Here is a 27,517-nt window from a genome sequence, read left to right as displayed (position 1 = left end):
GGGGCTTCTTCAGGCTTCCAGCTCTCACATCAGAGGATTGTAAACAAATTAGGTCAATAAACAAGACAAGCGTCTCCCTTTTGATGGTTATATTAGTCGCACTTCGGATTGCTCAATGCAGCAAACAAGTCCGCCCCTTTAATATGCATAGTGGTAGTTGGGTTCATGATGAACCGTTTTTGTTATGTCTTCCTTTTGTATTTTAAACTCTCAATATTTGTGTCCCTTTCTTTGACCATCTTTCAACGACTTTCTCTTCCTCTGTCTTTTCTCCTTTCCTCATTCTCTCATTCTCTCCTGTCTGTTGGTGACTTTCTGATTCTATTTCTCTCAACTATCAAACCCCTTGTTTCATTACTATGCATCTACATACGGCAAGTAAATGTAATTCATTCACCATCACCAGCAAATATGTTCATACACATCACACAGTAGAATGGGGAGACAGGGGCAGACAAAATGATCATCTTAAAAAGAGTATTATCAGGGTGAAAACATCATCATCGCCTCTTAGAAATCTAGCCAAAAGCTTTTACAAAACGAACCAAAGAAATACATTGAAACTACATTTACATTTGTACTATTTCTGTCAATTTAATCAAGAATTGTCATTATACCAGATATCTTCTCATACATCCCGAACAAATTACCCACGAATGTCTTAAAATTATAATTACAATTCATTCATATCGTACAACCATATAACCATCACATTTACTAATAAATCATATAAAATCTGCAACAAATCATATACTTTCTGATCTAAACCCCGTAAATATAAATCTGCATGCTTCACAGAAAAAAAAACATCTAGAATTATTTCAAATTTAAAACAATACATATAAATAATTCTGAAATGGGTTAGATGAAAATAAAGGTACTAACTATGTTTATTAGAAATTGTTGACATCATTATAACTGTTAAGCGCTATATAAAAACTAAATATTATTATTATTATTATTAAATCATATGATTAACCATCTGTTGAGAGCCAGGGTTGTCATTGTTCATGAAGTTTTCAACCAGCATGCGAATTACAAAGAAGACCTACATTTACATAGGATAGTGTTAAAAAACAATAAACTTACATAATCATGCACATTTAACCATCCACCAGCAGCTACTTTCCATATTGTCTGTCAAAACATACTACCTTACAAACAATAACCAGTCCTCCTTGTTTTCTTATGACATTGTAAATTCATCTAGAGTATTCAATTTATCTATAAACAGAAGAAAAATTGCACCAATCATTGTAAAAATATAATTTGAAATATGCACAAATTCCCATACAAATTTCATTACAACCTACTCAATGTAAAATATGAATAACAAGAGGATTTCATTCTACAAATTTGTCTGTAAATGTCGACGGTTATCAAGATGACTTTTCTGAGATTAACTGTTTATTCATAGGCACGTAACTAATCAAGATTGAAGTGTTATGCAAGTAACTTTGAATACATCGGGGAATACAATTGTATTTCAAAATAGTAACAAAAGCTAAGGATATGACCCTCTTATAATACTAAACAATTCATTCAACTTGAAGTCGTACCTTCTTTGAAACAAAATAAAAACAATAATATAAAAAAGATGAACTGACAACACACTAAATATAGTCGAGAGAATATTTCATTGAGGATACAATTGGACATTTTAAGGGGCTATAGTGCCTTTAACATAATCGTTATATTTTTAGAAAATTGAACTCAAGGGCGATTTCAACACCCTATTGTATGTCCCATAGAAACCATGTTTGTATTACCTGAAACGTGATAGTCATGTTCGCACATTTCAATAGGTGACGCACAAGGCGATTGAAATTGCGTTAAGTTGATATATTTATTTTCTTTTGAGGAAGAATCGCTTGTACATACACATGTAAATGATTAAACACATCAAGCTAAAATTTATAAGGAGAGAGGGGGGGGGGGGTAACAAAAGATATTTGCAAAACGGAATGTGCATTGTATTAAGTATACAGTAACAGATTAACTTTGTACGCATGGTATAAAATAAAATTTCAATATATATAAGGAGCAAACTCTGTATGTACATACTTATGTAGATACGGCAATAAATGAAATAAACAAGAAGATTTGCTCTTTCTCAAACACAATGGCCCGAATACACAAAAGGAGGTTTAAATTTAACCCCTGTAAAAATCTCTATTTACATAACCTATGGTCTAAAATTAGCGCAAAATAAGCGTGACACAGTCAGAGGTTCAATATTAGATGCGCTCAAGGCAAGGTACGCTTATTTTGCACTAATTTTTAAACCATGGGTTACCGGTATGTAAAATGAGGGTTTTAACCCTGGGTTAAGTTAAACCTCCTTTGTGAATTCGGGGCCACTGTAAATCAATACACTTTTATCTAATCGACTACAAGCTGTATAATAAACTCATATTGTATAAAAATGTCAAAAAACTATTATGTACATTCATGAATACTTCGCATTGAATGTGTGGACAACTAGTTGCAGAAGTTTACTGTTTTATCATTATTTATCTGTACTTCTTGTATTTTTGACATTGGAAATGTTACAGTGCCCAAAATCATAAGCACAAACAGTTATACCCAAAGTGAAGTCATGAAGAATTTGGCACTAAATGTTTAAAAAAATAGAAAATGTTTGATCTGTTTGATCCATTGAAAATCCCATTTTACTAATCTCATTAGGAAGATTACCCCTGACATTGGTGCTAACATGAGCTGCTATTTGGTGCATTAATGAAGCAATTTTCAAAACATACATGCATGTATTAATTTTTTTAAAAATCAAAAGCTAGAAATCAAACATATTTATGAGGCAATGTATTAAAAAGAAAAAAATCCAGAAAAATAACATTGAAAATTACTAGTCAAAGTATGTGATAAGTATTTCATCAAACTATGTAATGGCAAAATAATATATTAGTATATTGACAAAAAATTACATTATTTGTCATTTTTCGGTGTAACTTATGACTATTAAAAACTAAAATTGATTGAAATCATAAGTTAGAATGTGCAATTAAAAAAAACCCCACCAAACAACATATTTACGTTTATACACACTTGATAAGATGTGTAATACAGTCAGAAACACTTGATTACTAATGGAATGATACAAGCATTCATACAGTATTCTACTACCACAGGAGAAATATTGACAATATATTAGAAGGATCAGTGTAACATTTGAAAAACATATTTCCCCAAGGAAGCTCACAACTCAGTGTTTTTGCTCATGAGAAGAAGAAGGGCATAAATGATCAGGTACAGTTTAAATGCCTTTTTACTTCTCAGGATTGTCAATGATCGAGATGAGTTTCCCAGGAAAATTTGTCTCATCGAAAGGTACATGTATATGTTAGACAACTATCTTTATAGGCTTAACAAAGGCCCTGGAGATATTAAAGATAAGTAGATATAACAGGAGTTTTTCTCATCACAAGTAAAGTTAGAACAAGCTTGGGGAAATAGTCATAGAATGGAGGTACATGTATGGGACTTCTATGGAATCCTCTTTTCTGAATCTAGTTTATTAGCTCAAAATTACGAATGAGGGTCATTCTTATAACTCAGTCACACAGACAGGAACAATGGCAAACCAGCAGGAGGCCGACAGGAGACCGACAGGAGACAATGGCCAGGAATCGGTCGGTGTGGAGTCATCATTTTTTTAATGGCTAGCTTGGTGGCGTGACTGCGATACATGTATTAGAAAGGAAGCAATCGGCAATGGCTAATAAATAAAGGATGAATAGAAGCCAGCACGGCTAGCTTCACATGAAGTCATTGGAGTGGAGTCTGAACTCTTCTTCTTCAACGTTACTGGAGTCGCTGAGCTGCGAGTACCTGCGCATCTCTTCGATCAACATGATGTGTTCTCTGCAGCTATAGTACGAGGTGATGTCGGTGCTTAGCACCGCGCTGCCTCTCCAGACGCCAGCTTTCCGGCGCGATGACCGCTTCCGTCTAAGCACCACCGCTCCCTCACTGACCACTCCTCCTCCTGCTCCTGTGGCTCCACCACCTGCTGGTGCTCCATCAGGTATCTGGAAGTCAAGGAGCCCCTCCTCCTGGACTTGTTCACGGTCATCAATGGGTAGCCAGGCGCCCCTGAAAAGATTGCAAAAGGAATTATGATAAGCAATGGTTCATGTATCATCAAGAGTGCGTTAGGGTGTCTACTATTTCATTTTTAGGAGTCAAATTCACTCCAAATTACAGAAAATCCACTCCAAAATAGTAGTTGAGTGACTCTTTTGAGAGCGGTTTCCACTAATTTGAGAGTGGTTTACACTAATTTGAGAGTGGTTTACACTAATTTGAGAGTGGTGTTCTCACTAATTTGAGAGTGGTTTCAAAGAATTTCAGAGTAATTTCCACTAATTTGAGAATGGTTGTCATCAATTTGAGAGTGGTTTCCACTCATTTGAGAGTAATTTCCACTAATTTGAGAGTGGTTTTCACAAATTTGAGAGTTGTTTCCACTAATTTGAGAGTAATTTCCACTAATTTGAGAGTGATTTCCACTAATTTGAGAGTGGTCCTCACTAATTTGAGAGTGGTTCTCACTAAATTGGGAGTGGTTTCCACCAATTTCAGCATGGATTTTCACTTTAAGAAAGTGCTTTCTAATGTGGCTACCCATATTCTTGGATTTCTACTCCTGTTTATTTAGTGAGTACTATGAGAAGTAGGGTCATGTAGATGAATAGTGTCGGCAGAGTTAAGTTCTAGATATTCATGTAACTTATACTATGTCATAACATAAAAAATGACGAGTTACATGTATGTCAATATGAGGCAGTAGAGCATGCATGAGATCTGCAGCTGTGTTGTTTTTAAATTCCTACAAAAAAAAAAAAAATAGGGTAATATCACCGTCTTTTGACATTGTAGAAAAACAATGATGTGGTTTTAGCAAAAGAGCTTTAGATCATTTGTTACGCCTTTCTATTAAGAACCATCACTTTTACGCCTTTCTATTAAGAACCATCACTATGATGTCTAAAAGAATATTGTGCAATTTAAATGGTAATAATAAGAGTGTTAAGAGTATACTTGACGTATCATGCACTTCAAAATTAATTCTTTCTTCACAATCGATGGAATAATTACTTGTTTTGGTATTAACGCTTTCACTTGTCGTGAGAAAATCTTCTTCAGACCTACTGCATATAAGCAACAGTACCAGCTATGACATAGGTCTGAAGAAGCCTGCAGCAGAGTTAGTGAAAGCTTACCAAAACAGGTCATTACTCCACTGATTGTGGAGAACGAACTAATTTTCATGTATGATGCATCGTGCAATTTTGAGAATGAAAACAGTATGGACCTCAGGCTTTTGAATAGTATATTCATATCAAAGAATATGATTTGTCATAGAAATTCCCCTTCTGAATATAATTATGGATGTCTGCTTTTTGTAGCGGTTGGCCATGTCATATACGAGCAAGCCTTTAGCGATTGATAAAAATGTTGCTGATTGACAACCACATTTCTCATGTTGTGAACAAAGTAAACTCATTTCTTGAATCAAATTTGTCCATAATAATAAATTACATTTCTATAGCCCATTATACAAAATATATGAGTATATTGTGATGTTCTTAATCAGCATCAGACACTTTGATCAAATTCTACGCACAGTTTTCCTGTGCAATGTAATTGAAGAGAGTTAGAACAGGATTGAAAAGTGATTAAAGGACAGACGGAAAAAAAAAAGGAAAATCTATTCCAAGCAGTGTAATCTAAATACTAAAGAAATTGTTGTTTATATCTGCATCACACATTAGTACCAAATTATATATAGTTCATAGTGAAAGTGTCTAGAGAGAGCATTAACATCAAAGTCTTGTCATTAATTTCAATTATTGATGTTAATAAACAGCACTGCTCAATTATAACAAAAATAATGGAATTAGTTCGATTAAAGAAAAGGCTACTTAATATGAAGCAACTACATGTATACATGTACAGTACCTAATTCTAATACTGTAACTATGTACATGTATGTACCTACATTTATCTATTATTCTCAACTGGCTATTTATGCAAGACATCTTGTGGCACAAAAGCCCTGTGCTGAGGAATTTAAGCAATATCAAAAGTCTTAATTCTAATACTATTACATTTGCACCTACTGAGGATACTGTGCAATAAGTTCAAGTCAATAAATACAGTGACATATCCGGGAGTCACTTTGAAGGATGGGGGCGTGATTGTTTGATTGGGAAAGTCCAACAAATTTGTGACCAGCAAGGAAAAACAAATATAACACAAGAGGGGGGTTCTTCACTTTTTTCTGGTGCTGGGGGTAGGGGTACACAATAACAAAAAAGTCATCCATTTTTTATACGTGTGTGCATAAATCAGGAAAGCAAGATTTGGTTGAGCTGGTGGCCAGGGGGGGGGGGGGGGTGGGGGAGGGGACATACTCCTAGATATGCCTCTGTTACACAATGCACACATGCGAGTTCAAAAAAAATTAACTGAAAATATAGATAACTAACCATGCCCTTAATAATTAACTCTGTGTCACTCCTAGCTGTCCAATGAGGGGGGAAATGAAGTCAAGAAATAAAAAAGAACATCAAATAAAACATATGAAAACATAAATTAAGACAAAGCTCAAATAGAAACAAAAATAAAGGTAAGAAAGTGAGGAGAAAAAAAACCATTGATCTCAATATCAACCATGAAAAGAGGTATAATCAAATATAGATACATGATGTAGGAAAAAGAATGTATCCAATAACATAAAATAACAATCATAGTATAAATATATATAGCCATGCACATTCAATTACAATCAAAATGAATATATCTAAAAATGATCTTGAAGAAAAAGCTGTGACAAAACATTAAAAAACAAAACAAAACAAAACAATGAATTGATGAAGAAAAAGAAGAGGAAAGGAAAGACATAAATATAAGAAAGTATACACATGCACATAGGTTTTAACATTATACTCAGGATGTATTCCTATTTGTCTTGATTCCCTGTGAACGTATTCTCTGAACACAGTTTACATTCCGTGCATTCAATTCAAATGCATTCTCTGTGGCACTGTACCACTGACTGGAATCTGAGCACATGTACATTCAATGGACACTATTTGAATGTGCAACCTGCATTCAAATGATTCCTCTTAAACACAGTCAAAGGGAAACCTGCTTTCCATAAATCTAAACATGTTCTGTGAGCAGCTTCCTTTCACTGAAGATGAATGCATTCTCTTAGAAATTTCCATTCACTTCATTCCGTTTGAATGCATAGTGTAGATTCACTTCATTCTATTTGAATGTATTATGTCATCCTGCATTCCATTTGAATGCATTGTTTGCATTCAACATGCACCATCCAATCACTCACAAGTTATAGTTGCGGGAGAGTCTTCGGCTCACAGTACTACATACATGATCAGGGACCTAGAAAACACCAGGATTAGGGTTTAATAGTGTCATGTATTTCAAGATGAGTACACACAAGAAACATTCTGAGGTCAAGCAAATGATACAATAAAAACACACATACATGTATGCCGTAAGAAAAACACAACCAAAGCTACCGCGTCCCTTAGGTACAGCTGTCTAATGTTGAAGTGTGAACTGTGAATTTGAATGTAAATTTGCCAGTTCCTAATTACACAATAGTATAATGATGAACACAAGTTTTCAATACAGGGAAGACTAGTTGAGACTGCACAAGAAAGTGTACCAGTAAAGAAATGCTATACATATAGAACATACACGTAAGCTTTATCAATGACCTTGTATCCCCCTTGTGAATATACATGTTCACATACATTAGTATGCAAAATACAAATGGTGTGAGAAATTACAGTCTAGTGGACTAGAACACACAAGATTGAAAGTCATGCATGAACAACTAATAAAAAGAATATTGATGAGAAGTAAAATAAGGGTAAGAAAGATATTGAGAAGTTCCCATGATTTATGAATCTATTCACATGATCCCTATCCCTCAATACAACCCAAAAGCAGACAAACATCAAAATATAACATCATCGTTTTAATTAAAAGAGAAATTAATGTACAATGTAACCAAGGGACTGAGAAATTCACAATCTATGGATTTTTTTGCAAGAGCCCCATCCCTAAATGTGACCAAAAGGAGACAAAATCAAATAGTTCCTGTTTATTTAGGAAGAATTATTTATCGGCAACATAAACAAATTACAAGCTTGATATTCAAAAGTGGTCTAGTTTTTTTCTTTTGCACATTCATGCTTCGTCTATGAGATGCATACCATGTTTATCAAACTCCCCAATACGTCCCATGTTCACGAAGAAGGGTGAAACTAAAAGAAAATCAAAGAAGTCATTACAGACAATGCATAAATAATAAAAAGAGGAAATCAAAATTATGATAAAATCAAATGGCAGAGATGAAATGTTTCAAGCAGCATCGAGTGTACATGAGTTAACCATTTCAAGAAATCATTCCACATTTTGTGGTTTGGTTCAATAACTTTTGCTTTGGAGCCCTACAAATATATGCCAGATGCACGAGTGCAACTGCATCCAATTTTATTGCATGACTACAATGTGTTTGATGCCAGAAACTTAAAAAAAGGGAAAATAAATTTTGAAATCCTTAAATTGTCAAAGATTAAATATTATTGTTTTTGATCAAAATGTGCAATTTTTTAATACTTTTCAACACTTTCAATAGTTTTCAGAGACATTACATTTGTGATCGATTCAGCCCTAAAAATAAATTGTGTCGTGAAGGGTTAGTCCCAATGCTGCATGTATACTGTACATGTACATGTGTACTTTTTCCTTCCAATACATTACAACAGGTACATCTTTTCTTACATTATATATCGGAACAGTCAGTGTATGTGCAGGACTCAAGTTGTGTCAGGCAATATAAATATACACGTATGACTTCCATGGGAATATTTTCTCATTCGTACACCCTGTCTTTTACAATAACATCAATGTATATTATTCCTTCAAGAATGGGCGTTAATTCATATACAGAGTTAACGTCCTTTTGAGGACATCCCAATAAAAGTTTCAAAATGCACATTCAGTAAATGAAGTTCATTTCATACTACTCTACTCGAAATTTGGAAGAGCATATTTTATATTTTGTAGGATATAAATGATGGATGGCTAAATTTGAAAGAAAGAGTCAAAATGATTCTGTTATTCCACCTTTAATCGTCCTTGAATGTTGTGTTATCATGTATGGGGTCCTGATTAATTAGGAGGGTAAAACAAACCAGTTTAGAATGGGTTAGTCGTAAATGTTAGAAAGGATAACAAACTCATTTTACATAGGATCCACAAACAAACACATGAAAGTTTATTGTAACTTACATACAGTGTACATACAGGTAAATATGTACATATATTAGCACATTGGTAAGGAGATAGGCAAATTTCCACAAATCTTAAAATTAAATTGCATAGTTTTACATAAATTGCTTTTTATATACAAGTCAAACCGTAGTGCTCCTATGAGTGCGATGAGGAACAGTTATCAACTAAATTAATCATGCCCTTAATATTATTATAATTTTTTTATTTGTCCCAGCTTATGTTTCTTCAGAATGTGACATAATAAAGCTTACAACTTAAAGTATTCAACAAAGGTCATAATTTAACCAGTCCACCTTTCATTCTTGAGTTACGAAAAACACAGAAAACATCAAACTTATAAGGGGTATGAATAATTTAGTTGATAACTGTTCCTCATCGCACTGATAAGAGCTCTACAGTTTGACTTCTATAAAAGCAATTAATGTATGACATATAAGTTTTACTCAACGACATAAAAACATTCAGGCATATAGACAGGTACAGTATTGCTTGGAATAAATGAGACGTTCTCACACTGTGTCAGGCGTGAATGCATGTATTGTTCCATAGAATTTGGTGAGACTCGGTGTTAGAGTTTCTACTTTATTTCAAGCAATACTAAACTATCAATACTAAACAGGTAAACTAAACTATAAATAATAGTAAAAATCAAAATAGCTACATTTGTATTGCACACATACATGTATACATGTACATCCAGGGGATGCTCATGGCGCCTACAAAGTAGGATTACCCTGGCTTTAGCACTGCTGCTCTAAGGCGCTCAGAGCATAAAATAAATAAATTCCTACCTGTTACCCATTTACTACACCTGGGTGGAGAGGGGCAAATGTAGATATAATATGTTCCATACATGTACATGTAGAAGTGACGTGGTCGAGTGGATACCTCACGGGACTGTCGATCACAAGGTCAGTGGTTCGAGTCCCGCTGCGACACTACTGTCCTTTGGCAAGGCATTGGTCTACATTCGCCACATTTAACCCAGGTGATGTAAATGGGTACCTGGCAGGAATTAGTCCTTGAATTGCTACAGCGCCGTAATGGCTGCCTTGCTAAAGCCAGGGTAATAATCGGGAGCGCCTTGAAAGTCAAGTCTGACAGATATAAGTGCTATACAAGCACCCAATATCATTATTACCTGTGCGAATGAAAAGCACTCTACCAGTACATTAACCTTTATCATTACATACATGTAAAAGATAAAAAAAAGCTCTACAAGACAATAGATATTTGATCTTACCAGCCCTTGTTTTTGCTCTTCCTTTGCTATAATATTATCAGTCTGCTCTCGTGAAAACTTCACCACCGCAGCTATCACTTTAGCCATTGTCTGTTTAATGGGTGAAAAGGCAAGAAGGGAATTTAATATCAGCAAATTATAAGTTATAATTATCAAATTTAATTCATAAACTTATATGTAAATGGAAAATACATGTATTTATATATATTCTATCAATGTTGAATTTTTAATCTAGGTACATACATGTGCGTGTACTTGATCCAATTTATTGTATGAAGCCCTCATTAAATCCTGGAACATATTTATCTTCTACTTCAAAGTCTCACCTTAGTTTCTCTGCCCATCATGTACTCATAGAGAACTTTCTTCAGGTACTGCAATAAGAAAAGAAAGATAAATTATCATTAACACTATTATGTAACTCCATCATTTGTCTTTCTCTCCAACCCTTCACTTATGTCTTTTATTTTCATTCTATTTCTATGTCTCAGTCTGTCTGTCTGTCTGTCTCTCTCTCCTAGTCTATGGCATCTACATTTTGTCTGCTCATTTCTTTTTTCCCTTCTTTTCATCTCTCTTTCTTTGTCTGTCTGTCTGTCTCTCCATCCCATTCTCTTTCATCTGTTCTCTTCATTTCCATTTTCTGTCTTAGTCTGTCTGTCTGTGTATCTGTATCTCTCTCTCTCTCTCTCTCTCTCTCTGTATATATATATATATATATATATAGAGATATCTCTCTCTCTCTCTCTCTCTCTCTCTCTCTCTCTCTCTCTATATATATATATATATATCCCCCTCTCTCTCTCTCTCTCTCTCTCTCTCTCTCTCTCTCTCTATATCTCTCTTTCATAGAAGTGTCAGAGAACTTGGACATTTTAATTTGACATCTTTCTAGATATTTACTGACATACTCTCTACAAAAAACAAAAAACAAACAAACTGAAACAAAATGTTTTACCTCAATTTCAGTAGCCTCAGCAAGGACAGGACCAGTCTTGACCATGCTGTTAGCCCCTCCACCTGGTCAGCAAGAAAAACAAAAGTAATTAATTCAGTGCTCTTTCAATCACATCTCATCCATCTTATCATCATACAGGATTGCATAGGATAGTGACTACGAGGAAAAGAAGGAAGAGGAGGAAGAGAGGATGGAAAATGAGGAGGAGGAGGAGAAGGAGGAGGAGAAGGAGGAGGAGGAGGAGAAGGAGGAGGAGGAGGAGGAGGAGGAGAGGAGGAGGAGGAGGAGGAGGAAGAGGAGGAGGAGGAGAAGGAGGAGGAGGAGGAGGGGAGGAGGGGAGGAGGAGGAGGAGGAGGAGGAGGAGGAGAGGAGGAGGAGGAGGAGGAGGAGGAGGAGGAGGAGGAGGAGGAGGAGGAGGAGGAGGAGGAGGAGGAGAATGAGGAGGAGGAGGAGGAGAAGGAGGAGAATGAGGAGAAGGAGGAGGAGGAGGAGAAGGAGGAGGAGGAGGAGGACTGCCATAGTTAAGTCCAACTTAAAATCAATCTTAGTCTTTGTGAAACACTCCTCTGAAAACTTACCACCTCCACGCAACGATATAAGCTCTGCTTCCAACCTCTTCTCTTTGAGCTTCACCTCCGCTAGTAATCCTCTCAGCTGTTGGGATTCAGCCTGTAATCAACAATGGTTAAAACATGTTATGATGGAGAAAAAAAACCTGAAGAAAGTATTTCATTCGTCATCATACAAATAATATTAGAAGAATTCAAGTATTATGATCTGCATTTACAAATCAATCATTAAGAAATTAATCAATGGTACAGTCAAACCTGCTTTAAGTGACCACCTTTCTACAAAGACCACATTTTTTTGTTTCCCTTGAAAATTGTTTTTCATTGAAGCATGTACAATTAAAGGAATCTGTCATTATTCAAATAACACTAAAAGAATTCAAGTATTATGATCTGCATTTATAAATCAACCATCAAGAAATGAATTAATGGTATGATCATAGATTGAGACAATTTTGAAATGAAATGAAGAAGTACTTCCATCACATCCATGACTACATATATTTGGTTTAATTTAAATTATTTTTGTTTTATGTTTGTTTCATTACAGAATGAATTGGCATGGGCCTAATGATCATGACTGAGATAATAATATTCATTGCTTGTATAGCGCATATCATGTTATACAGTATATAATAATTAATAATAATTATAGGCATTTCTATAGCGCCGTCTACAGTGTATCTAGAAATTCTATTTCGAGGCGCATTTATTATTACCCCGGCTTTAGTCTAGCTGCCATTACACGCTCTAGCATTTCAAGGAATTACTTCCTGCCAGGTACCCATTTACCTCACCTGGGTCGAGTATAACGTCCCTATGCACTTCAAAGAGCTTAAGAAATTATTACTCTACCCAGAGATGGGCATAATGATCATGACTGAGATCTGCCTATGATAGAACCAGAGTTCGAATTTGGTTCCAGAGGTACATAATCAGATCTACTCACAGATACATTGAATAGAAGGAAGATCATACCTATGATAACACTCAATGTATGAAGAATTCTTATCTGACAGGTTTGTTCATTTAGGACATACTCATAAGCTACTCATGAGGGACCTTAATTACACAAGCCCTGCTTTCAACCAAGGTCACCTCGTAATTCTATTGTAACGCCATATTCTGTCAACTTGTTATATTCATGTCATATTTGTAATGTGTGTTATGAAAGAAAGATAAATAAAATTTGAACTTGAAATTGAACTTACCTGTAACTGGACATTCTGAAGTTCAATGTCATGACTTGTTAAACCTTCCCCATCACTCTGTGACATAGAGACTGGGTCTAAGTAGTGAAGACTAGTAGGAAGGCTTACCTACAAGAACAAAACAAGAAATAAGAAGAAAAACAAATTAACAGTGCTACTACGAACATGTACGTTCATGACACACACATATTTGATTTTTATCAATAAATCCATTCATCCATCAATCAATCAACCAACCCTATCAGTCGATCCATCAATAGTGTTATCAATCTTTCAGTTGATCAATCAATCAGCCACTCATCAAACCAATCACTAAGTCAGACAATTAATTAACTAACTACGGCAATCTCCTTTGAATTTAAGGCTTGACATCTTCCATTTCTTTCCTAAGCCTCGCTTCCAAGTCTGATTTTCCCTTTGATCAGCCCTTCCACGCGCACATCCCTCCATTTATTCATCTTTCTTTCTATTTATCCATCCATACATGTATAATTCCATCACTCTCACGACTAACAGTCTTATCACAAACCTGTTGCATGATAGCAATCTCCTCTTGAAGTTTAGCCTTCACATCTTCCATCTCGTTCCTAAGCCTGGCCTCTAAATCTGACAGCTCATTCTGATGCTGACTCTCCTGATGCTCTACACGGAACTCCATCTCATTGATCTCAGCCTGGTGGTCGATGTTCATGGATGATATCCGCTCGTCATACTCTGCTCGCATCTTGTCCTTCTCCTCCTTCTTAACCTGGAAAACAGATAATCATGGAGAGCAAAATAAGTATTCTGTTTTATTTACTAATGTAAAGCGCTTTGAGCATGTTTATGTAAAGGTGCTATATAAACATCAATACGTATGGATGTATGTATATCCTGAGCATGCAGAATATGAGAAGTCAAGCTTCCATATTTCATTAATATAATGGACATGTCATGTAGATGTACTCTTCATAAGGCACCGTCATCAAATTGTTTATCAAATTTACAGCTTTTCACCATCATCATCATCATCACCACCACCACCACCACCACCACCACCACCACCACCACCACCCCCTCCCCACCACGCTCATGAACTTAAGCTGAGCTGTTCCTCATATTTCTCACTGATTGTCTCTAGTTCTCCGGACTGTTCATCTAGCTGAACCTGCAACTCATCAACATCAACACCAACATCATCATCACCAGCATCACCATTATCAAAATCATCACAATCACCATCATCACCACCATCACCACCACTACTACCATCATCACCACCACCACCACCACCACCCTACTACTCCTCCTCCTCCTCATCATCGTCACCCTCATGAACTTACGCTGAGCTGTTCTTCATATTTCTCGCTGATCGTCTCTAGTTCTCCGGACTGTTCATCTAGCTGAACCTGCAGCTCACGGGTGATCTGCATGTGCTCCCTCTCCATCCTCTCTTCAATGGTCTGACCTTTATCTGCACATCACAAGTAAAGAAAATTAAGGATAAAGTAGAGTACAGGGCCGTCTTATCAAGAGTTGCGATAGATCCAAATCAATTGCAAGTCCTCTAATTGATCGCAAGTTTGAAATCCTCTATTTCTTATGTACATAGTTGCGATTGATATTGATCTCAAAAGGTAGGGATGGTGAATGAAATGGACTATTAAAGAAGGCTTTTGTTTTTCATCCAGAAAGATAAGCCATTCACAATCATTCAACAGTTAACAATACAAGTACATGTATAATGTCATCAGGTCTATATCCATGGAAGGTACATTATGCCCAATTAATAAAATGAAGCAGCATTTCAATTTGAATTTTTAACTGTTACAAATTCATTTATGACAAATATTAAAGCATGTCTACACTAGTTTGGCCAGGAGGGATTAGACCTCCCTGCATGGTCCCTGACAGGTGGTTATCTTATCGAATCAGCTCTCAATAAAAATAAGAAAAAGGGGATCATGGGGTACCAACGGGTACCACTTAGGCATTGTCTGCTATACAGAGGGCGCAAGTAGCTACAAGTAGTGCAGTCCCGCTTTAAATAAAAACTGCGGCCCAGTAGGGGTCAGGAAAATGTTACTCACTGACTGCTGCCCTCATCATGGTATCCATCTCTTTCTCCTTCTCGGCCATCTTGATATTCATTTCTCTGAGGATCTTCTTGAGGTTTGAGTTGAGTTCCTCCTCCTTCCTGGTGATCTGTTCCTCCTGCTCCTTCTGCAGGTTGCTTAGTGTGCGCTCCTGCATCAGGGTGAGCTCGGTCACTTCAGACTTGTGGTCCTCACTATAAAGACAAACATCAAAGATCACTGTAACAGACCAGTTCGTAGATACAATCTGTGCATGCGCAGGTCACTTGTATAAAATTGTAAAACCCACTGAGACTAATACTGGATACATGCTCACAAAAGTTTTGTAATCATTATTCATGCATGCACCTGTGATACATTCTATTAAACACAGGTGGAAGTAATCCTTTCGAAAGGGCAAACAAAGAATCACCTCCATGACTTTAAAGCTGTGATTATTTCAAAAGGCACAAAGTGGGATTTATCTATGTTTAAAAGATCTGTGGATAATTGGGGTCATCTGAACCTTGTGCTAACTACAAACTGGTCTATTAACGCTCACATTGTATATGAATATTTGCATACCTGCCAACCTTTCACAGCAAAAATTAGAAATTTCTCTCTAGGCAATATTAGGAATTCAGTCTATTTTGTATACTTTCACACAGAATATTTCATAAAAAAGTAGAATCTAGGGTTCAAAACAAAAGCTTGAAGACAAATAAAGGAATCATTCCTACAAAATAGGAATGGTCTCATCACAGTACAAAAAGCACACTCTTTACCTCATTGCTTCTATTTTCCTCTCCATCTCCTTGCAGCTGGTCCTGAGATCCTCCACCTCTTTGCTCCTCTTCTCAATCTCTTCCTTGTGCTGTACCTCTGCTCCTTGGAGAGACTCCCTCACAGCTGTGACCTGAGATTCCACCTGCTGTGTGACCTCCATCTCCACCAGCTCTCTGGCTTCTACCACCTGGTGAGGAGGAGGGGGGGGGGGGGGGAGAGACATTCCTTTAAAGTGACTTAGTAACATTGTCTTAGATTCTGAAACAAAATCCGTGATTTAGCTCATGCTGCAATCATAATCAACCTTTAGGTCATTCAGGAATCCCATGACTTTTACAAGCTGTCTGATTATCAAGATATATACGATTGGAAATCGAAATGTCATTTTTTCGTTTTTCCTAACAGTTTTTATAACACTACAGTCTATTGGGGCAAATAAGTATGGTAAAACTGGTCACTCAAAGATTTTTCTTTTTTGAGGCACTTTATGATCATTTTGAAGTGCAATATTTTTAGGGATTTAATATTACAGCACATCACAGACATTGATAACATGTAGGGCCATGCATCTCAGATTTAACATTGTTAAACGATGCATTTAATACCTCCTTAATGAGCATTACAGTGGAACCCGTATATAAAGACCACTCAAGGGGGCAAGGAAATTGGTAGTTATAGGCAGGTGGTCTTCATGTGCAGGTTTTAATACTGTTTTATTGTATATCATTCTTCAGGAGAAGTTTTTAATAATGTGGTCTTTTTATACAGGTGGTTGCTTTAGCAGTATTTTTTTAGTATATTTCAAATTGATGAATAAGGACCTTTTTTTGTTGTTTCCTTATTGGCAAAATGATTCCTCTTTTGACATTAAGTTTATGAAAAAGTGGCATATTCTTGTATTATTTTCATTACTGATTCATATTCTAATTGGTAACAGTAACATTTAATATCCTGTTAAATTTGCGATCATACCATTATGTCAGCTGAGGCCCTTTCCTCGTGCATCTGAGCTCTAAGATCCCCAATCTCCTTCATGAGACTCGAGACAGTCTGCTCATTGGTCATCTCCATGGCAACCATCTGTCTGTCCAAGCTTGCTGCCCTCGCCATCATCTCCTCGACTTCACTCTCCTTCCGTCTCAAAGCTTCAGCAAAGTCTGCCTCCTTCATGTCCATGGCTTCCTCCATCTCCTTCTGCCTGTTGGACAGGTCCTGAGAGAACTGGTTCTTGATTTGGACCAACTTGGCCTCTGCCTTCTTCTTCAGCTCAGCCAGCTTGGCCTTGGTGTCTGATTGTGCGGATTCCTGGAGGGTGCTGACCTCATCCTCTAACTCCTGCATCCTGCTGTCTCCCTGGGCAACGGCTTCCTCTCTCAGCAGGAGCAACCGCCCCACCTCCCGCTTCTCCTCTTCCAGGTCATTCAACCGTTTCTTGGAGGATGTCGTCAAGTCCTGGATCTCTCGCTCCATCAGTTGGATCTGGTCTTCAGATGCCTTCAGCTTGACCTGTAGATCAAGGTTACTGTCCACCAGGTCGTTGGCCTGTGACCTGTATTCATCAGATTTGTCAAGCTGTTCCTTCAGGGAAGCCTTCTCTGCCTTCACAGTCTGGAGAGTCTCTTCAAACTGCTTCTGCATGGACTCCATCATCTCAAAATGCTGATGCTCTAGTTCTTCATGACTGCTCTTCTGTTCTTTATCCTTGGCGGACATCTCTGCAGAATGCTGACTCTCAAGATTGTGTATGATTTCTTCATGGTGCTTTTCATTACCAGACACAATTTGCACTTGCTTTGAAACTGACTCTTCCAGTTCTTTAAGTTGCTTTTCATGCTCCTCTCTCAGTTTCTGATATTCTTCTTTGTGTGCTTCTGCAGTAGATTTTGACTGTTCTTGTGTACTAGAAAGTTCTTCTTGCAATTGAGCATATTGCATTTCCAATTGTTGAATTTTATCTGATTGCTCAGTCCTCTCTAAGTTGAGTTTGTCAACCTCCTCCTTCCTCTGTTCTTGCACAGAGCTCAATTCTGTTGATGCAGCAGCTAATTGTTTTTCTAGATCTTCCCTGACAGATTCTGTTTCCTCTTTCTGAGTTGCAATCACTTTGGCAATCTTAGCTTTGGCTTGTTCCTTGAGCTCCTTCAACTTCCGACCCGACTGTTCTTTCAGCTTGTTCTCCTTCAGTACACCTTCTTCCTTGACCCGTTCAAGTTCCTTCTGTTTCTCCTCGATCTCATTCTTCATCCTGTCCAGCTGTTCCTGGTGACTTGCTTGCATCTGGATGGTGACCTCCTCAATCCCTACATGCTTCTCATTCAGGAGACCTGACAGCTGCTCCTGGAACGAAGTCTCCTTCTCCTGGAGCATGGCTTCATGATCTCTCCTTGATTTCTCCACCTCCTCCTCATGTTGGGTCTGTTGGGCTCCAAGATGCTCTTGTAGTTCAGCCTCTCTCCTCTGGCACTTCTCCACAGTTTCCTGTATCTTTTCTTCTAATTCTGTCAACTTCTGTTCTGTTTTCCTTTTCAGTTCTTCCTTCTCCTCATCGAAGCTTGCTTGCATACAATCCATTTCGGCTTTCATCCCTTCAATCCCTACATTTTTTGCCAGAATAGCTTCCGCCTGTTCTTTACGTAAGGTGGCAAGCTTACTTTTCACCTTCTCTTGAAAGTCAACAATGTGTGTTTTGTGACTGTCTTTCAAAGACTGCTCTTTTTGTGTAAATTCATCAGTCAGCCTTTGTAGCTCGGAGTCTTTCTGTTCCACTGCTTCTCTCAGTTCTTTGCGCATGGACTCCACAACATCATTTTGCATGGTGTTTTGCTGATTCAATTCCTGGACTTGGGTAGCAACCTTCTCATCATGTCTAATCCTGTCCTGTATGGCGTCCTTGAGGCTCCCTATCTCCTCATCCTTCCTAAGTGAAGTTGCCTGAAGACTCTCTATCTCAAGAACTCTCTCTCCCTCTAACTTTGACAACTCATCCATCTTCTGGTTTAGTCCTGCCTTTTCTTCAGTCAAGGCATTCATCTCTTCATGTAGAGACAGAATCTCCTTATTTTTAGCACTGACCTCCGTTTCCAGGGATTGAGACTTCTGGAGCAACAAGGTATCTTTCTCAGAGACCTGCTGCTGCAAGTTTTCAATTTCCTTGCTCACAACCTCAACTTGACTCTGTCCTTCAGACTTTGCATTCTCAACCAGGGCAATCAGTTCATTCTCCCGAAGCTTGCGTTCATGGAACTCAGCTTCCTTCTCCTTTATTGCTGCAAGATTATTACTGATTTCCTTTTCTTTATTTTCCAGAAGCGATAAGGAATCCTCATGCTGTTTCTGAAGCTGTTCTACTTTGGACTTGAGGTCAGTTTCCTTGATTTCCATATCTGATACAAATGCTGCATGCTTGCTTTGATTTTCTTCTAGTGAAGATGCTAGTGACTGTTCCTTTTCTTTCAAATCAGCAATGTCATTTTCGAGGTGACTGATCATATCGTTTGCCTCCTGTAGCTTCCTACCCAACTCCTGGGCCACTTCACCGACGGAGCTCTGTGTTTGGGCTTCCCAAGCCTCTACCCTTCTGGCTACATCTTTTTCATGGTTTTCCCTCTCTGTTTGCAACCTTTCCTCAAAATCACTATCCTTCTTGGCATTCAGCTCTTGTTGTTCTTCCTCCTTCCTGGCAATGGACTCCTCAAGTGTTCTTACTCTGTTTTCAAGATTCATATTAGATTCTGATGTCTTTGTGAGATTAAGTTCTACATCAACTAATGATTTTCTGGTATCTTCAAGTTCTGCATTGACATCATCTGCCTTTGCCTTTGCAGCATTCAATTCATCATCTTTCTCCTTCAAATTCGTTTCAAGTGTAGCTTTTGTCTCAACGACTTCCTTTTCCTTGCATTCTAGTGTTGCCTTTGATCCAGACAGCTCTTCTTGAAGTTTTGCTACTGCCTCTTCTCCCTTCTGAACCCCCTCTTGGACCTTAGCAACATTCTCTGCGAGCTGTCTCTGCAAGTCTTCTGCATTCTGAGTCAACGTAGCCACAGTCTCTGTTAGTTTCTCAAGGGCAACATCCTTCTCTGCTCCTACTCGCTCCAACTCCTTGATTTCATCAGAGCACTTCTTGTTGCTTTCTGTAAGCTCCTGAACACTGTTCCTAAGCTGCCCAACCAGTTCCTCATGCCTCTGTCGCTCCTGTTGGATCATCTCGTTGGCAGAGTTGAGATCTCCTTCAAGTTTATTCTTCAGCGAGTCCATCGCCGTCTGAAGCTCCTTCTCTCTGAGCTGCAGATCTTGAACGACCTTTTCCTTTGTACCCAGAGACTCGTTAGCCTCCTCCAGCTTCTTCCCAAGGTCCGCAGAGACCTCGTTGACAGAACTGTTCTTCTGGACCTCCAGGGCCTCCAACCTCCGACTCAACTCTTTCTCATGGTTCTCCTCCTGGAATGTCATCTTCTGTTCATACTCACTGATCTTGTTCTCATGTTCCGCGTTCTTAGCTTCAATCTCTCGCAAAAAGGAATCAGATTTCTGCTTCATCTCTTCCACCTCTTGCCTCAATTTCTCAATATCTACATCTCTCTCCTCCTTTGCTTTACGCTCCTCTTCCAACATTTCAGAGAGTTCTGTACTACTGGAATCCATCTCCTTCCTCTTAGCAGCAAGCTCTTCTTCTAGAGTCTGGTTCTTTTGATTGACTATGGCAAGGTCTTGGGTTATCTTCTCCAATGATCTGTCTTTCTCTTCAAGTATCTTGGTGTGATTGTCAGATTCTTGGGCCAGCTTTGAATCGAGTTCTTCAATCTTCGCCTCCATCTCTTTCTTCTGTGCTTGGAGATCCTGTAAGAGAGAGGAACAAATATTGATGTTCTCTTTGAAATCAAGAAAAATAAGAGTTCATTAGTTGAACTTTAAATGTAAATGCACTTTCAAGAAAGGTGTATTTATGTGTAGTGCTTAGAAGTCAATATTTACTATGTACCTATATGCTGTAGTACATCTAATGAATTAATTTGTTGAGTCTTGATGAATGCATTAATAAAGAAATAGTATGCAATGTGGAGCTTTCCCCAAGCAGGATTGCATCTTTCTATCAGCCTAATAGAAATTTGTTACGAAGTTGCTTTTTAGTCATGACCTCTCAGTGGTTTCCTATAATTATGTACGCATTACATGTACATGTACTTGTCAAAATCTGCACTTGGTTTGAGTAATTCTTCGTAATAATCATGTTCTATACCTGAATCCTTTGCTTCATGTTCTGAGCTTTTCCGGCAAGACTCTGAAGTTGATCCACTTTCTCCTGAACGACTTTCTCCTCGTTCTGCTTCAAATCATTCATCTTTGAAAATAAAGAGACAATAGAAATACTTGAGATAACTGTATGAATGAATTACAGGTAAAACACTCTAAGGAATCTTCAACAGACAGAAAATTAATTCTATGGGTTACAGGAATTAGTGTTGGCCAAGATCATGAACTTGGTTGAAATGTTTTCTGTTGGGGTTGTATGACAGATGCTCAAGTAACAATGACTCTGTATCCTACAATAAAGAAATTGTTAATGGCAGGTGTACATTACTAATAGAGGGATACCAAGTTAAGTGTCATATCTACATACCTGTTGTTTGTTGAGTTTCTCTGATTCCACATTGGCAGCTTCAAAGGCTTCCTGGTGCTGTTGTCTCAGTTCCTCGACGTAGTTCCTATGCTCCTAAGGGGGACAAGCAGGAAATAAAGATGATAAAAGCCATTACATCTCAGTACAGTATTAAACTCAAAGCACATTCATTGTTTCAAGATCAAGATTCCAGATTTGTAAAATCTCATAATTATTAACCCAGTGCACCATTTCCACTCCTACTGGATTCTGTTCTGTATTAGGCCCATAGAGACATGCAATTATGCTAGGGTGTAATGCGCCATACAAAACGTTTAACTATTATTATTGTCATTATTAAAGGGAAAGTCCACCCTGAAATTAAGTTAGTTTTAATAGGAGTAGAAAAATGAGAGAAACAAGTCAGTGAAAGTTTGAGCAAATTCCGATTAAAAATAAGGAAGTTAGGATTTTTGAAGTTGTGATCAATCAAACACAAATTGGCAACTCTATGACGTATCATGCGAGCTCAACTTCCATTTGCTCAGTACTAAAAAAATCTAAAATTTTCATTTTCCCTCAAGAAAAATTTCAACCATACATGCACCCTAAATATAATAATTGCAAATATGTTTCTATACTCCCCCTGCAAGGAACAAATATATATTCCGTCATCAATAACGAAGAAAACATGATTTATGGAATATTATGCACAAAGCAAATGAAGGAGAGCTCGTATGATAAGTCACAGAGTTGCCAATTTGTATTTGATTGATCACAACTTCAATAATTCATAACTTTCTTATTTTCATTCAGAATTTGCTCAAACTTTTACTCACCTGATTTTCTTATTATTCTGCCTCTATCTAAACAAACTTATTTTTGGGGTGGACTTTCCCTTTAAGATCATGGATGCTTTCAGATAGAGGATGTACACTGTGCATGCAGCGGTTGACATTCATAAGGCCAATTGCCCTTTTTGTTAACCCTACATTCCCATAAAATTTTGTTTGCTCTTTCCCTTTGTAATTTTCTTGTAATCAATCTTTTATCTTTATATCATGTTAGTATGTTAATATGTTAATAATTTTTTTTTATGGAGAATGAAATGAAACATTAACACCTGCAATTATATCTGCCATAGCAGAGCAATCTGACTAAATTTACATTGTTTCAAGCTCCGATTGTTAGATCTAGTGTGTACTGTAGTTCCTCAACGTAGTTCCTACGCTCCCAAGAGGGAGAGAGAGGAAATGAAGGAGATCAACTGAACTCTTTCTCACCTCAATCAACTCATAAGTCAACTTACAGACTGAAGCACATTGCAGACACGTGCTGCAGAACAATCCTTTTTTTTATGCCCAGAGGGGTGTTTTATAAAGCTGTGCGTAAAGTAACGCATGACTTTACGTACGACTTGAATATGAAGTGCCAGATAGGATGCCCAAAGTGTTTCCTGATGTTATAACAAAGTGTGATTATATTTCCTATTACCTCTATTAAATTACGGCAAAAAATATTTTACATTAAAAATGTTTGTTATAATAGGGATGTTAATCTATAATTGTAAAGTTCAACTTTAGTTGATGTAGTTAGAAATTATTTGAGCACCCCATTTAGCTTTTCATATTTAAGTCATTCGTAAAGTCATGTGTAATTTTACGAACAGCTTTATGAAACACCCCCAGTATGTCCAGGTACATGTACATGTAGATTGGAATTCTGTTTTGCTAAAAGTACTTTGTAAACATAGTTCCTATGTTCAACTCAAAGAAACACATGACACCTTGGTAGAAAGTAAAATCAATCAACATACATCACAGGGGTGTTTCACAAAGATCCTCAGTTGAACTTATCTCTAAGTTCGACTTAACAATTATGAAAAGCTGTTAGCATCTTTGAAAATATTTTGTAAAAGTTATTTTAAAAGGTATAAAATGTTGAATCAAATCATTCATATTTTCTATTATCAATGAGATTTCATGTCCTTGATGTGGAAACTATAAAAGAGTCTGAAATACTTCAATTTTTGCTTTTGAACACATTTTATTTTAAGGCTACTAATGGCTCTCCATAATTTTTAAGTCGAACTTAGAGTTAAGTTCGACTTGGGATCTTTGTGAAACACCCCCTGCTCCACAGTAATTCCTTTTGCATCTACATGTACATGTAAGGAACCCTCTTGTTTGGACCATGTGATTGTGTGGCATACACGTAGGAGAAAGGCTATCATCAATATTCAATGTAAGCCTTATTCACGAATGATGCAGGAATCAACCTTAAAAAGCTGATGCAGCAAAAGAAAAACCATAAGTGAATGGCAATTCGGGCAGGAAAAAAGGAACTGTGCCCAAGAAAAGATCCAACATATATACCCACTTATTCTGTGTGTGATTAAATGCACAAATGTAACTACACTAATGTCATTTATGTTGCCACAGCAGTATTCTCTAGAGGTTTACCATAACCTGTACACCATGTGTATTGAAACGTCTTGGGAGGTAATCAAACCAAAAGAAATTGACAATACACCTATCTTGAGCAAATGGATTTTGACACAAAAACTATAAATACAGTCAAACCTGTCCATAGCGACCACCCAAGGGAAACACAGAAAGTGGCCTTTGTAGACAGGTGGCCTTTGTAGACAGGTTCCTTTAGTACATAATTCAATGACAAACGATTTTCAAGGGAAACAACAAATGTGGCCTTTGTAGACAGGTGGTCACTAAAGCAGGTTTGACTGTAGTGTGTTCAGTACCTGTGTAAGCTCCTGTATTTTGTTGGCCATCTCTTCCTCGTGTTTCTGGTTAAGATCTTGAGTCCCCTCGCTCTGCTGTGCTCTGAGCTTGGCGATGACTGCCTTGCTCCTGGTGACGATGTCCTCAATCTTATCTCTCAGCTCCTTGGTGTCAACCTTGTATTTTTCCTGTAACTGCTGTAATTCAGAATCCTGCTCTAGCTTCTCCTGTGGCCAGACATGAGAAGACAAGATAAGAGAAAAGGGTATATTCTGTGAGCAGGGATCTACTCAATTACATTGTACAATGGAGTTAGCATCTGCCTTATGTTTTTCCTTTTAGAATCCTGCTCCAATTGCTCTTATGATGGTTTCATGAAACGATGCCCCGCTCTTACTACTCCTGCAACAGAGAAAGAATTAACCGAAGAGCATCGTCATCTGAGAGTGAGGTTTGTGAAAATCCCTGCATCCCCCTCAAATGAAGGTACAGGCAACATTCATCTGGATACAGTAGTACATGTACATCAACACATGGAGTATGCTGAATTTGATGATGATGATGATATATTATATTGCACCATATCTTTCCTATTTAGAAAAAAAAAAGGCACATGCTCCTCCAATGAAGTTGGTATTTTCAAATTTGCAGAAACACCTGTAAGTTTTCATGCATGATTTGAAGTGTTCTAGATGATCAATCTCACAAATGTACTTACCCTACCTTGGTCGCTGAACATTACTACACATGCATCAATATTTCTTGCTAAAAATGGCTCTCCAATTTTTCAAAAGCAGTATTTCCTCTCCCTGGGTCATTGAACAAACTAGCTCACTGACCTTGCATTCACTAGTCTTTCATAGTGTCCTAATTAGAGGTCAGCGGCAGAGATTAATCTCGTGAATGATGGACTAAGGTACGGATCCAACAAATGAGGATTTCCACTCAATTAATATGGATTTTAATTGAGGTCATCAAGCTTATTTTATTAGGTAAATTATTCTCATTACCTAGTTTTTCTGATAAGCATATGCAGGGATTAAAAGTAGCAAAGTAAACAGATTACTCATGCTTACAAGACCATAGATGTTATAGTAGAGTGGGGCCGGATGAAATTTGATTAAATGGAACACTGTACTGCGCTACAATATACAAAACACATGTCTTTCCATGATGCAGCAGTGTATGAACTACACATGTACACATGCTCCTTGAGAATTTAGTACACATGTGGGGCATAACTAAAGGAACATGAGAATCAAAACCACCTGGCTATAAAGACAAATTTTCTTCATCTCCTTTGAGAGTTTTTTTAACACAGCTTCCGCTTTACAACTTTTTGTGTATATACAGTAGGTTTACGGTTGCACCGGCCAAGTGAGAGAGAGAGAGAGAGAGGGGGAGGATTGAGGAGTCCTGAAAAGGATTGTCAGTAATATTTCTTTCTTGAGTGTGTTTGTAGTCCTGAAAAAGACTGTTGGTAATCTTTCTTGAGCTACATGTAATAGGTCTATGGAGAACTTCTGTATAGCGCCGGTTGGAGAGAATGGATAGTAGAAATGGCTCAGGACTTTTCAGGACTCCCCAATCCTCCCCCTCTCTCTCACTTGGTGCAACCGTAAACCTACTATATATCTACATCATCATGCAAGCCGATACTTATAAGCAGCATCTAACTTTTAGTGCATTTCAAATTACAGTATCATAATATTATTTTCTGATGCATTACTTACAGATTTCATGGAATCAATGATTCTCTGAAGTTCATCTTTCTGATTATCCTGAGCGCTGACGGCAGCCATCTTCTGAAGTTCTCTTTCCTCAATAGCCATCATCATCTCAGCTTCCTTCTCCTTGACTATCCTCTGCTGTTCTTCTGTGTGTCTCTGCAATGCCAACTCATGCTCACGATCCTAAACAGGAGGAAAAAATGATAAAGAAGAGATGAATCAAGATAAATATCAAGTGCATCATACTGAGAGGAGCCTCTGTCAAAAACCATCTTTTTTGTCACCCTGTAACATGTCAAATGTCACTGAATTAAAAGAAACAAAAACAAGGAAACCTGTGTGAGTATATGCACTAGTATGTACAATAAGAAAGTACACAATAATCATGCAAACAAATGTTCCTGTAAATTGCAGGATACAAGGCATTAGATTCAAATAACATTTGCAATCATAATTGTATTCATTGAATTGCTATAGCTAGCTTAGCTACGTTCTATTTTTGCAAAGCTTAACTCTTTTTATAGGCCATACTTTGTGAAATGATCGACATAAAAGTACAATATACTTCACAAAAAAGAGCAGGATCTACCCTCAATCAGAGACAGAGGAGGGCAAAGAGAGAGAGAGAGAGAGAGAGGGGAGAGAGAGAGAGAGAGAGAGAGGAGGGGGAGGGGAGGGGAGTGGGAGAGGGGGAGTCAAGGGGATGGTGGGGAAGGGGCACAGTGAGTGGGGTAAAACTAACATTTATACAGTCCTCAAGAACCTTAAGATTCAAAAGAGAAAAAACTTCTGAAAGGTCTCCAAACTCGTCATGGACTAATACATGTAACTCATTTGTTGATTGATCAGCATGGCTTTCATTAACACCTTCATCAAGTTGATCAGATCACGCGTCAAACACTGATTAACCATTTCCCACTGAGATCATCGATTGCACCTAAATGTCAACGTAGCCCTTCACTTTATGATGAGATTACATAAAATCACTGACAGCATGTTCTACCAAAACAAACTTTTAATCCTTCGTGTCCCTTTCTTCAACACTTGATGAGTTGATAACGGATCATACGCTCTTGCAGACTACATAATAAGCCCCAACTAACCTGGGCACGAGACTATGGAAAATGCACATTGTGACAAAATCAAATCAAAAATCAAAACGCTGCAGCTCGTATTGTTTCTCTGACCACCAAGCGTACCCACATTTCCCCAGTTTTGCAGTCGCTACACTGGCTCCCAGTAAAAGATCGCATTGTTTTCAAAATTTTG

At 37.6% G+C, this 27,517-nt stretch overlaps 1 protein-coding gene across 4 annotated transcripts in view; it reads right to left on the bottom strand.

Annotated features, from left to right (window-relative positions):
• Window positions 1-568: 568 nt before the first annotated feature.
• The window catches only part of LOC100892305 (golgin subfamily A member 4), a 51,707-nt gene continuing 24,758 nt past the window's right edge, over window positions 569-27,517 (bottom strand). For 2 of the 4 annotated variants that reach the window (XM_030990016.1, XM_030990017.1), the window contains 16 exons: window positions 26,252-26,431; window positions 24,539-24,745; window positions 21,799-21,891; window positions 21,418-21,519; window positions 17,151-21,017; window positions 16,178-16,365; window positions 15,408-15,607; window positions 14,661-14,791; window positions 13,868-14,086; window positions 13,339-13,446; window positions 12,137-12,227; window positions 11,559-11,620; window positions 10,927-10,974; window positions 10,601-10,690; window positions 7,376-7,431; window positions 569-4,113 (listed from right to left, as the gene is read on the bottom strand). In XM_030990016.1, the coding sequence (XP_030845876.1) occupies window positions 3,777-4,113; window positions 7,376-7,431; window positions 10,601-10,690; window positions 10,927-10,974; window positions 11,559-11,620; window positions 12,137-12,227; window positions 13,339-13,446; window positions 13,868-14,086; window positions 14,661-14,791; window positions 15,408-15,607; window positions 16,178-16,365; window positions 17,151-21,017; window positions 21,418-21,519; window positions 21,799-21,891; window positions 24,539-24,745; window positions 26,252-26,431 (5,979 nt within the window). In that variant the 3' untranslated portion in view covers window positions 569-3,776. Of the gene's footprint in view, window positions 4,114-6,512; window positions 6,548-7,375; window positions 7,432-10,600; window positions 10,691-10,926; window positions 10,975-11,558; window positions 11,621-12,136; window positions 12,228-13,338; window positions 13,447-13,867; window positions 14,087-14,660; window positions 14,792-15,407; window positions 15,608-16,177; window positions 16,366-17,150; window positions 21,018-21,417; window positions 21,520-21,798; window positions 21,892-24,538; window positions 24,746-26,251; window positions 26,432-27,517 lie in introns of all 4 variants that reach the window. The other 2 variants (XM_030990019.1, XM_030990018.1) reach the window with 2 other exon arrangements.

The sequence above is a fragment of the Strongylocentrotus purpuratus genome, unplaced genomic scaffold (assembly GCF_000002235.5).
Source record: "Strongylocentrotus purpuratus isolate Spur 01 unplaced genomic scaffold, Spur_5.0 spur5_scaffold_19, whole genome shotgun sequence".
NCBI classification, from domain to species: Eukaryota; Metazoa; Echinodermata; class Echinoidea; order Camarodonta; family Strongylocentrotidae; genus Strongylocentrotus; species Strongylocentrotus purpuratus.
Note: the sequence above shows the minus strand (reverse complement) of the source record. Positions and strands in the feature narration are given on the sequence as shown.